At 46.3% G+C, this 12610-nt stretch overlaps 1 protein-coding gene across 9 annotated transcripts in view; it reads left to right on the top strand.

Moving 5' to 3' along the window:
* The first annotated feature begins 1611 nt into the window (after window positions 1–1611).
* MTCL1 (microtubule crosslinking factor 1) overlaps window positions 1612–12610 on the top strand; it is a 110696-nt gene continuing 99697 nt past the window's right edge. For all 9 annotated transcript variants that reach the window (XM_082043846.1, XM_082043852.1, XM_082043850.1 and 6 more), the window contains exon 1: window positions 1612–2661. In XM_082043846.1, the coding sequence (XP_081899972.1) occupies window positions 1804–2661 (858 nt within the window). In that variant the 5' untranslated portion in view covers window positions 1612–1803. The remainder of the gene's footprint in view (window positions 2662–12610) is intronic.

Consider the following 12610-nt stretch of genomic DNA (forward strand, 5'->3'; position numbering starts at 1 on the left):
CCGCAGCCCGGCCCGCATGGCGCTCTTCCCGGCTGGCGCTGCCCGGGGCGGGGCTGAGGAGCTGCTCCTCGCTCACGGAGACTTGTAAATAGAGCTCTGATTTGAATATGTTTTGTTTTTTTTTTTTTTTCCACCTCTGCAGCCTTTGTAAAATAAGGAGTACCTGTTGCATACTCATGCGGCAGCATCCGTGTTGCTATTCAGCAGGACAAATCAGTTTTCCCCTCGTTTACCGGGACGAGGAGCCCCCGGTAGACCGGCCCGGGCCGTTTCAGGTGCCCCAAGTCGCCTGGAAACTGACCTCGACTGGACTTGCCCGAGCCAGTGGCCGGTTTTACCTTGGCCCCCCTCACAGCCCGGTACCCTCAGGCTCCAGCAGTCATCCGTGACACCCTGGGGCTTTTGCCTTTCGGGGTAATACCTTGGGCCCACATGAGCGGAGCAGGGGACTCGGAGTTCCCCAGGGTGCTGTCCCACAAAAAACCCCTCGGGACTGCCCTTCCACGGGGCGCGCTGCAGTCACAGCCGTTCAGAAGCAGGTGACTTGAGCCACCCAAGGATTTAATGAGCTAAGCACCCATTTACCACCTCCGTTTGACAGATAAGGGAGCCACGGCTGTTTGTCCAAGGTCCGTCTGTGCCCGAGCGGAGGAGTCAGAAATATCCTGGCTGCTGCTGCTCTGCTTTACCCATTAGGCTGTGCCTCTTTCCCACGCTTGAGCCTCTCCTCCCTTTCATTTACTCTCCCGGTGCTTTGCAAATGTAAGGGCTGTAATTTCACATCCCCGTGCTGCAAAAGGATGGGTCCGGGCCTTTTGTAGTTTAACCACACTCAGGAACTTGCCGATTCCATCGGATACTCGGCCCTGACTCTGGGTGAACCTGTGTCAGCCTTAAGCACAGAGATAATGCGGTGGCTGTTGTTTCGTTGCTGCGAATCTCTGAAAAGACTGTTTTCATTTAGTCTTAGCTCGGAAAAAAAAATAAAAAAAAATGGAAAGAGTACACGGGCAACGGTATGCAGCTTATGGCTCGGAAATTAAAATTTCCTCCCAAATGAGGCTTTCTGATAGGAAGCGGCTGGCAGAGGCGCCCCTATAATAAAGCGTGGAGGCAGCTCGAGGAAAGTAGTTTACAGGGAGAGCAGCCTGGCTGGCTGACAGAGGGGGCGGATCCTGCGCACAGGCGGGCAGCGCCGCGCCGGAGCGGCCCCGGCAGCAGCGGGGCTATTTCAGGAGCCGGGCGGAGGCGGCGGCGGCGGTGGCCGGAGCAAAGGCTCGGGGCAGCGGCGAGCCATGGGGTTAGCGGCGCCGGTGGGCTGAGCGGGGACTTGCGGGTGGAGGCGAAGGCAGCCGGGAAACGCGCTTTTGCCTCGGATTGAGGAGAAAAGGAGGTTTTCGTCGGGCTGCATCACAACTTGAGCTGCATCAAGCTGAGCCAGGCAGAGAGGGGAGCGGGAGAGGAAGGAGAGGGAGGAGGAGGAGACGGCTGCCACCGGGGGATTTGGGCTCGTTTTATTGAAACAAATCAGTGCTCGGGAGAGAGCAGCGGGGAGAGAGAGGAGGAGGAGAAGAAGGAGGAGGAGGAGGAGGAGGAGATGGGGATGGGGGGGCAGGAAGAGGGGGATCGAGAAAGAAAAGTGTGAGGGCTGTGGCTGGGAGAAACAGAAGTGATGAGAGAGCGAGCGGGGAGGCTGGAGGAGGCTGCCCGTCCTGCTGCTGCGCCCCGCGGGGACCGCCGCTCCTGCGGCCACCGGGAGTCCCCGCGGCCGCCGCTGCCGCCCCGCCGCCCCCGGCTCGCACGATGGAGGCGCTGAACGGCCCCGGCCCGGGACCCGGCGACGCGCTGCGGCCGCCGCCGCCTTCGCCCGGCCACCACCACCCGCACGCCGAGAAGAAGAGGCTGCACCGCGCCCCGTCGCCCGCCAGACCCTTTCTCAAGGACCTCCACCCCCGCGCCGCCGCCAAGCCGCCTCCCGCCCCCCCCAAGTCCCCCGGCCTCCCCAGCCGGGCGCCCCCGTCGCCGCACCCGGGTGCCCACCCGCCGGCCGCGGGGCTCCTGGCGGCGCCGGGCCGCTTCTCCCGCCGCCCCGCCGCGCCGGGGGCCAAGGCCGCCGCCGCTGTCACCGCCGCGGGCAGGGCGGGCACCAAGGCCGCCCCCTGCACCAAGCGGGCGGCTCGCGGTCCGGAGCTGGGCCCCGGCGGCCGGGGCGGGGGGCGGCAGCCCGGCAGCGAGGCGACCCCGCCGCCCGGCAAGGGGAGGAAGGGGAAGCGGGTCACCGGGGCAGCCAGCGGCCATGCGGCGGCGACGACGCTGGCCCGCGTCGGCCACACGGACAGCAGCTCCGACCTCTCCGACTGCCCCTCCGAGCCGCTCTCCGACGAGCAGCGCTTGGCCCCGGCCGCCAGCAGCGACGGCGAGTCCGGCACCGGCTCCAGCGACCGCGAGCGGGAGCCGCCCGCCGCCCAGCCCGCCGCCGCCGAGCCGCCCCGCACCGGCCCCGGGCGCGGAGTCCCGCCGCCCCCCAGCCCCCGCGGGGATCCGCTGCCCGCGGCCCCGGGCGGGGGGCGAGTCCCGAGCCGCGGAGAGCCGCCGGCAGCGGCCCCGGAGGAGCTGCAGCGGGAGGTGGAGGAGTTGCGCTCGGAGAACGAGTACCTCAAGGTGAGCATCGCCCGCGGAACCCGGCCTCAGCGGGTCCCCGCCTGGGAAGGGGACGGGGGAGGCAGCGGTAGCGGCGCAGCCCCCTGCTCCCCGGGACTGCGGGGTCCGCGCTAGGGGTGGCGAGTGGATTCGCGCAGCCTGAATTCCCCCCGCCCAGCGCTGTCGGAACAAATGCCCAATTTCACCCGAGGGAGAGAAACAGAGGCAGGAAGAGCCACCCGGGAGCCTCGGCGCTGCCCCGAAAAGCGGAGCCGTGGCACGGCTTAAGGGCAGATAAGGGACTTAAGCGTGTGGTTACGGTTGTCTGCAAAAGCCCTATTTGTGAAGGCTGGGTGAACGTAGTCCGGTGCAACATGTACTATGGCAATGTTATGTTTGGTTATCGTAGTGGTAGCTTAGCAATCTCCAGCTCTTCCGAAAACACCACAAACACTCTACTGGTTAGCAAGACTTTGCTTTTCAGGAACTGTTTTTTCTCAATATCACCCTTAAAAAGAAGCCCAAACTGCTTCCCTCATTTGACGTGGAAAGGATGACAACGTTATATTGTCTGTTTATTGTATTACTTTATCACTGGAAAGGGAAGCCACTCTTTGTGAAGTACTAATAGAATAACAATAGCAGCAATAAAACGTGTCATTGCATCCTCTTGGAGGTAGAAAAGTACATCTATGTGCATTCATCCTTGGAGAAACAGAGAAGCTATATTCAGGCATGCTCTGAGCAGGATTGACTTGCGGGAACTTTTAGTTGGACTTGCACTTACCATCTGATCTTTTGGCACAGCAAAGAGGCTACATTCATAAAGATCTATAAATAAGATAAACTGAGATAATCATGTAACCGCAGCTACTGTACCATTTGACTCTGCTGCTAGTGAGAACGATCTTTGTTCCCTGATTTTGTAAACACCCTGTTGCCAAGCAAAATTACTGTGGAAATCCACTGAAGTTTTGTTCAGATGAGGACTAGAGTTGGGTATAACCTTGGAACTGAGCAGGGTAGTAAAGATATAGACTGGGCTTGCTAACAGGTTTTGGTTGAGGGACAAGAAACGATGTTCATCATAGCAAGAGGTTAACAGCAGGGGTGCTGCAAAGTTCTTTGCTGGGTCTGGTGCTGCTTAATGAACTGGAAAAAGGAATGAACAATGATACAGCAAAATTTTCAGATGACATTAAGGGGCTTTTTTATTAAGCCAAATCCAGCAAAGACCAGACAGAACTTGATTTTAGACTTAATGCCCAAGGAATGAGTGAAAAATGAAGGCAGATGATGGGAAATAAATCTAAATATTGAAAATTTGAAGCACTCAGAGAGAAGAAAGACTGAGTATGCACTTTTCTGGGTTTAAAATGTGTTGGGTTAACTTGGGAACATCATGAGAACAGGAACAGTGAAAATCTCCACTCAGTGTGAAACTGCAGGCAAAAATTATGTCAGATTTCAGTGAGAACTGACCATAGAATAACAAATAAAATATTATAATATTTTATAGACCTGTAGCTGTTACACAGATCAGTGGATGTACCTGAAATACTGTGGGCAGTGCTGGTCATCTAGAAAAGGATGATACAGAACTAGACCAATAAAAATTCTTGCCACATAGCAAAGCTTTTATAGCACTCATTGGCTGGAAAACTCTGGAGTGTGTTTAGGGAAATGTAGTAGTCTATAAAAAATAAGCAGCATGGAGAACCTTTATCAGAGGCTTCTGTTCTACTTGACAGCCCAGAAACAAGAGGAGATGTAATGAACTCAGATTTCATAATAGGAATTGCTTTTAAGAGTAGGTAAACTGGCATTTCTGTCAGAAATCACGGAGGCCAAAAGCCCAAGAGCATTTCTTTGCATTACAGGATTTGCACAATTATAGTACTGAAACTTTACCCCATTATGAAGAATCTGTTAAGCATCCTGTTTCATATTGAAGGTAGTTTGTAACTATGTGAAACAAAATTTTAAAAAAAGGTTTTGTGAATTGTTGAGGACTGATCACCATTTGTCCCACCTTAGGGACTTTCTGACCACAGGACCTGATTGACATTGGCAAGTCCTAGGTAAAGAAATTTCTTCTACATCATTTCAAAATTCTCACACTGTGCAACAGTGCCTTCAGGGCTTTCACCTTGATGTCTTCATCATCTACAGCAATTGTGTCCCAACCTTTCTTTGATTTGGACTATAACCTTTTCAGGCTACAAGTATTTCTGAGACCAGTAGGATAATACAGACTGGTTTCTTGGGGCTCTGTATCTCAGCTGACTTCCAGTGGAAGCCACGAGCTCACAGTGTCACCTTTTCTGAGGGTCATGAGTACATGGTTTGTCTGCTCTCCTTGGCCACCTGGGTGCATCAAGTCTTAGCAGTTCTGCTCTGCTCTTGAAATTGTTGAAATCCTCCCAGTGGTGCAAAAGTTATCAGGAGAATTCCCAAACTTCATTTTCCTTTCTAAGGAAACCTGTAAAAACTTTCTGCAAATCAAAACAACAGCACTGCGGGAGTTGTTTACTTGTGGATTTGTTCTTTGTGTTTCTTACAACACAGTTCTCAGCAAGAGATGTTCTTTTTTTACTGGAGGGGGCTAAAGGATAACAGGGAAGCTGTCAGCTGTAAGTAGGCAAATTATTAGATAAATCCCAGAAGAAGCTGTTGATTTCTTGAGTGTGGACATATGCCAAATTTTGTAGCTTTCACCGCTCCTTATCCCTTCCTGCTGGATTAAAGCCCATTTCAGGGAAATCTATCTTTCACATAGGAAGGTCTTTCTCATATCTTTCATGAGTCTAGAATATAGAGCATAGTCTGTATACATATACATACATCATATACATAGACTTAGTGCTAAAGATAGCTGGCAATTAAAGGGCTACTAAGAGAAACAAAACAAACACAATTGTTTGTTTTAATTTCTACTCAAGAAGTGCTAGAAGGTCTCCCAGATTGCTCCATGGAAGCCTTTCCAGAGCAAACTGCTGATGCTGCAAATGTCTCAGACTTCATATACTATGAGCCAAATCTCAACCTGGTGTCAAGTTATCACCTTATATATTTTCAGGGACTGTGATATTACCCTAGGTGAGACTTAGACTTCAGCAGTGGCCAACTATCTGTGAAGTTCAGCCTGTAGGTGAAGTGGTTGAGGCAAAGTGTTTTCACTGTAAAGTGTTTCTTTTACTGCCTCTGTGAAATTTCATCATTCATTTCAGTTTCATGTATTTCTTGCGTAACTTTATTTCAGCTACCTATGGGCAGCACTGTTATACCACGGCAGCATTTTAAAGGTATCACTTATGTATCGAGGTGTATGAGAGAAATTATGTAGTGGTGTCTGGCTTTGTGGGCCAGGAGGTCATCGGTACATGCTAGTAGAAGGTAAAGTTTTAGTTATTGCTAGTCAGTCCTGTTAGTATTAATAATAGCAAAATACGGCCCACACAAGTGGTTATTTTCGGGATTACTTTAGTCTCCAGCAGAGAGTATGATGCACTATGTGAGTCCTGGGAAACTTTGACAGAAGGTCTTTGTGGTGTAGATCCCTCTAAAGGATGAGGGATCCTAAGAAGGAGGGCCCAAAATTTAGCAACTGAAAATGTTCTTGCTTTATCTCGGCCAAAGTTTAATACAGACTGCTTTCATTAAATAAATGTGCTCACAAAAACAGCAGTGGTATTTTAGTCATGACACATGCCCTTTTCTCCTTTATGTCATGTCCTTCATGGCCACAATGTGAAAGCAGCATCCTGCATGAAGCATAACACTTCGTACAGCCCTTAAAACAAAAAGGGTGCTTGCTCTGCTGTGCTTTACTGGGTCTTCTCTTTGTACATGTGCTGGTGTAAGTTCAGCATGCCAGAAATGCTGCTACAGTGTGGACTAGCACAAAAATATATTCTAAGCTGTCTTGGATTTATTAGATAAGCATCTTGTTTATCTTGTTTTGTCTTTTTTCTTTCTACGTTCATTTTTATCTGTGTCATGTGCTGGATATAAATTGAATAAGGGGCCACTCCAGGCCCCTTATTCCAGTCTGATAACATATAGAGGATGTTCGTTTTTGTTTAAAATCACAGTACGTGTCATATGAGGTTACATTGTAATTGTTGGCTCCCTTGAAACTGTAGATCTTTAGGTCCGTAGGCTTGAGATGAACTCATGAGGAGTAATAGCACTGTTTCTTTTATTAACCTGCCAGGGAGTTGTGTACATCAAAGAGTTTTGCAGAGTAAAAATGATATGAAGTGATGGCACCAATTTTTTTCTGTTTGGTGAGGGTTACCGGGGTTGGCAAAACAAAGCTTGTCCCCCCATCTCTGCTTGACGTGCTGCTTTGCCACCTGGTGACTGCTGGTCCCAAAGAGAACGGAGGTGATAACCCTGCCTGGGGCACAAAACCTGCATGCAGTGGCTCATCTAGAGGGACAATCAGCTGCCAGAGGGAAATGTCTCTTTGGGGAAGAATAGCCCAGCCCCAGCTGTGTCCCTGTCAACCCCTTCAGAGGCTGGAGGGGATTAGCTGCGTGATGCACCAGGCGATAGTTTCCCTTGGTGGCCCTCAGTGGGTGATATCAGTGTTGCACCAGGCAGGTGACTGCTTGAAGGGCTTCAGCCGCCCCAGTCAAGGAAGCGTTTAGAAACAATACTGGGGCGAATGCTTGAATGAAACAGAAAAGCTGCCAGACACTGCTCTTGCTCTTGGATCCTGCCAACTTAAACCAGCCCTGAAGTCAACAGGTGCTCATGGCCCTACGGTTTTTCAGTTCTCTTCTTGTTTTGTGCATAAGCTTCAAGCAACGTTGGATCAGTGCATGACTGATCAAGTAGTTTGGTTTGAGAGCTAATCAATAATATCAGAGGCCCAGAGACTTTAGGTTCGTTAGCATATTTTGCAAGAAGCAAAAATAATGGTCGTTGCTTTCTTCCCAACCAAAAGCCTTTTAGAGCATATTTATCTCTGCTGCATCACTGCTGTAAAGTGATATGGGGGATGTGTTTATTCCTTAGCAGCAGCAGAGTCTCCCACATAAAGACAGTTTGAGATATTTAAAATATGAAAACAGAGATTACATAAAATCACAGTTCATGAATCTTAGCTTTATCAAGGACTTTCCAGAAGTTCTGGATTCACCAGCACAGTAGCAGCTACCCACTGTAATTTCTACCCCTCCTTTCTTCCTCATTCTCCCCTCATTTCATTTAATGTATAATAATAACCTTCTATTTGAAAAAAAATACTGGCACAATCTGTAAGAATGACTTTTGGCTAAATTAATAAATACTTATACTTTTTACATAGACAATTGAATTTCATCCTTCATTTACATTTGCTTCACAGTTGGTTTTGTATGTTTTTGTCTTCCTATTTTGCAGATGTTTCTAAGTTTGTGTATAACTTCTGGACACTGATGTGTTCTAATTCCATGGAGCCTAAAGATCTTAAGTTTGGTAATACATGTAATTGTAAATGCATAGTAATGGATTCAGTACCCATATGTCTTTTATGCTATTTTCTGCATGGAATTTCTCCATAATAGCAATTTTCAAAAATTTTATTTTTCTTTTTTACTTATGGTTGGGTTCCAGTTTTTAGTCTCTGGTCACACTCTGAATTAAGAGATTTTTCTGTATTAGCCAGTCATTCAGCTCAGTGAGGGTAGATCAGCAGGCAGACCTAGACGCAGCTGGTGCTGATGCCTCTATCTCTGTCTTTATATGCAATTTAGGGGTCTTATCTTGAACTATATTTAGTCTGGCCCCTTGAAAGAAACATCCGCATCGTGCATGTGTTTTACAGTTGTCCAGAGGAGTCAAGAGTAGTGAAGTACATTTAGTGCACTCTTGGAGTGTAGGTCTCTATTTTATTTCAGAAGGAATCCAGTTGTTGTGTGCTCTGTGGGCTGTAGGAGTGCACAGTCGTTGAGGCTCATTGGAAAATTTACTTTCAAACCTCATTATGGATTTCAACCCTACTGGTTGGGTAGACACAGCCCATGAGTTGTGCAAGTATTCCTGGTCGTTTCAATGGGAATGACTCAGTGTAATAGCTGCATGGCCTGACTCTTTTTCCCCCTTTGTTTTTTGTTTTTCAAGAATCCTAAGCAAGGCATATTCCTGTAATTTACCCTTAATTATACTTAAATTAAATCAATAATAAACAAGCATGACATCAGTAAAGGTATTAATGAGATAATGGCTTTTCTCCTGACAGGCAAGTCTTCAATTTGCACAGTGCAGACATGAAATGACACCATCAGTATGTATTTGGGCTACACAGCAATGTAAACTGCACACAGGCTTTTTCTCTTTCAGCCAATTCACCTTGGCTTGGCACACTGACATGGCAACAAGGAATCCTAATTCACTTGCTTTTGCACTAAGTCTAGGGGGATCCTGCAGAAGGAACAGCTATTTATGTGTGTCCCTGTGTTTATACAGCCACTGCATGAATCTCAGATGAGTGATCCCTATTAGACCCCAAGTGGCTGGCCTTAGGAAGTAATTTGGGCCAAGTACCTGAAACCGTATGTGGTTAGACTCAGGGACAACTTGGATGTCTATTGCAAATTTGGAAAGAGCTGCCAGGTAGGAAGTTTGGGGTTTTTTTTTGTTTTTCCTGTACTTCCATTTGTTCTTTCTAATGACCAGGATGACATCTGGAAAGCAAAGCAGTTTAGCTTTTTCCTAAACAATATTATTTCTTCCAGGACTCTCTGCCTGATGCTGTTCTTACTGAAGATAATAACATAATTACCATGAAATTAAAAGGGGTCAAGAGGAGGCTCTCATCCCCTACAGGAATGTACAGCAAAGTGAAGCTTCTTATGCTGACACTTAACCTTCAAATTTCGGTTGCCACTTTAGGATCCTGGAGTAGGGCCTCCCTGTTTAAGAAAGGGAGCAAGCTCTCCATTTTTTAGGTGCACAAAGGATGGCTGCTTTCTTACTTGTTAGTTTTAATTACTCTTAAGTGCCTATTTTGATCTTTTCTTTTTTTCAGTTTTACAATATTAAAGTCCATGGAATAAAACTCAGCACCTCTTGAGAAAAGAGTTCTAATTCTCACTCTCAATAATAGTAATAAGAACAATACATTTTAATGAGGTTTGGAATTAGGTTTATGTAGTATTTCCAACTGCCTCAGAGCCAAAGCATCTTTTTTTGCAAACTACTGAGTTTGAGATTTTCAAGGTTCTGGCTTTGCTGCTTTTACCTTTGATTTCTCTAATGACTGACATATTTTCCTCCAAAGTGGTAGGATTACCACTTTAGTAAGTAGGACCATCATAGTTTCAGTTGTAATTTCCACTTCCCTGGGTCTCTAACTTAGCTTCTTTTGTTTGCTGTGCACACATCAGTTTAGAAGGAGAGTTTAAGCTGTCCTGGTTTTGTAGGTGTGATTGTAACAGCTATGAGTTGAGAGATGCTAACACAAGGTTTCAGTGTCTATGGCAGAATCACAAGTACCTACCAAGGAGAATAAGCTGTTAGAAGCTGGAAGCATCTACACCCTTGCCACTGGTTTTGTGGCCTGTGTCGAGAGCAAGATTATGTCTTTAGTGTAAACTGTCCTATTTGGGTTTTTCCTCCCTTTTGGACAGACTTTGTAGGTCCGAGCCCCAGGCATTGCAGTAATACAGCAGCAAGTGAGCTGGTGCTGTGTACAGCCCATACGGAGAGGTTTTTGCTCCTTCTCTTGTCAAAATTGTTTGTGCTGTCACTGTGTTTGCATGTAAGTTGCTGTGTTTAAAAGCTCATCCAAAGGATGCTATATTCCTAAATACAAGGGGTCAGGACACAGTCTGTATTTTTATATGAAAGTTTTGGGAGTAGAAAAGAAATTAACTGTGGAAAGGAAGTTCAATTCAGTAAAAACAAAACTGACACTTTCAAAGTACAGGTTTCTTGATGCTATCCCATATTTTAGTTTATCTGTAAAATTACACTACAGAAAAGCGAACTGTGAATTTCTAACCAAAATCAGGTGCAAGAATAAAAAAAAAGTCACAGACTTGCAAGGCTAGAGTTGTGATATTAAGGGAGATGAAGAAAACTTCAGTTTTCCTGGAAGTAAAAGGCCCATCCACTGAAATACAGCTCATGCTAATGCTCGCAGCTCTTCAGGGAATGTCTTTGGTGGGAGGAAAGACATTGGATTCAAGTCTCCAATGGAGACACAGTGACTCTTAAGGCTGGGACAGCTCCCCATGCCCGCTGTGAGGATTTGCAAATATTCAGTTTCAATGGGATGATTGTTTCAGGGACTTGGTTGTTTAAAATGATGTGAGTTTCACTTTCCAAATTTGGTTGTAATAAATGTTTTGAGGTCAAATATTGTGGATTATTTGTCTTTAGAAGCTGACTAGATTTAGTAATTCAAAAACCTGATACAGATAAGAAGCAAGTTTAAAAGATGAGCAATAACATTATAATTGCTCTTTGCAGGCCACTTAGTACATAAATCCATTGCTTAGTTCTTGAAGTATAAACAGCAGATTGTAAACTAGATCCCATTAATTTAGTGATGACAGATGTTTTCCTTTATTGTGGATTTGTTTTTCAAAATTCTCGGTTTACAACCAAACTATTAATCTAACTTAACATTAACATTCTGAAGATGAAATTAAAAAGTTAATCGAGCTTAAATCTAGTTGAGGTGGATTCATCTCCTGAGTGTGCAGACAGCCCTAAGCAATAACTCTGGTCCTGTTCATTCCAGAGGGCTATATTAGCTCTGACAGGTAGAGTGTAGTTTTAGTGTGATTACTTTAGCCAAAATACCTAGTTATATACAGGTAATGCAAAATTATATTCCTTTTCTTAGGTTCAAAAGCCACAGCTCCTCTCTAACCATTTTCTAAGACCTTGACTTTTTATTTCTGCATGTCTATCTTTACTGGGTAAACTTTTACTTTACCTCTTGGAAGCCTCTGTAAATGTGAATCATACTGAGAATGTGTGTACATTACAAAGAAAAACAGGCCTCCTCCCCAGTTCACTCAAGCATATATTGTTATATTTTCCTTTTAAAAAAATATCAGTCACTCATCAAACCTTCACTAGTGTGTTAGCTCTAAACTGGCCTGAGGATTTGGCCGTACCCTGAGAAGGGGTAGGTACAGCCTGGACTGTGAATTGTTTTGGAAGAATTCTGCTGGATTTGGTCTGCAGAGCTCGTTTGCTTCCTTGCAGTCTGCTGTTTGTGGTTAATTAATGTATTTGCAACTTCTGAGGATGTCATTGCTGCAAGGGTAACTTCTGTTACTGTGCTTGCTCTGTTCCTTTTCAGACAGTGTATGGCTCGAGTGTGATCCAGCACTTTTGCTCCTCCATCCTCACAAATATCCTGCTCCTGCAGCTGTCCCAGGGAGAATGTGGGGCAGGATGCCCCTATAGCGGGAATCTGAATATATTAAGAATGTATAGTGCTATAGTGGGATTGTGAGAAAATCTGACTGTCCTTTATGAGCATCTAGGGAGAACTGTGTAGAGCCCTTGGAGGACCACACCAATGGAAAAAAGCCTTGCTGCTGAGCCCAGAATGGTCATTTTAGAGATAATAAGTCTTGTTCTTACCTAAAATTAGACTTATGCTGTTTCAGCTAACTGAAGTTAAAACACCACTGTCTAAATACTGTAGTTTTTATATGTGGATAAGATTTTAGTAGGAGTAACACTATAATTCAAAAGTAACTATAATAGTGAGGCTAAAGAAGTTCAACACATCTTCCTTTGGTCAGGACTGTGCTCAGAGGCAAGATCTGTCACTCATTTCTTACTGAAGCTCAAGTGGACCAAGATAAATATGGGCAGAAACATGACCAGCCATCCAGTTAGACCATGGGAAGGGGCAATGGTTGAGAGGGCTATCAAGAGGGATGTAGGTGGACATGTTCATGGAGGGAGTGGACAGGGATAGTCCAGGCTGGGGGGGGGGAGCGCTTTGTCAAGG

The sequence above is a fragment of the Streptopelia decaocto genome (genome assembly GCF_964273445.1).
Source record: "Streptopelia decaocto genome assembly, chromosome: 2".
Lineage (NCBI taxonomy): Eukaryota > Metazoa > Chordata > Aves > Columbiformes > Columbidae > Streptopelia > Streptopelia decaocto.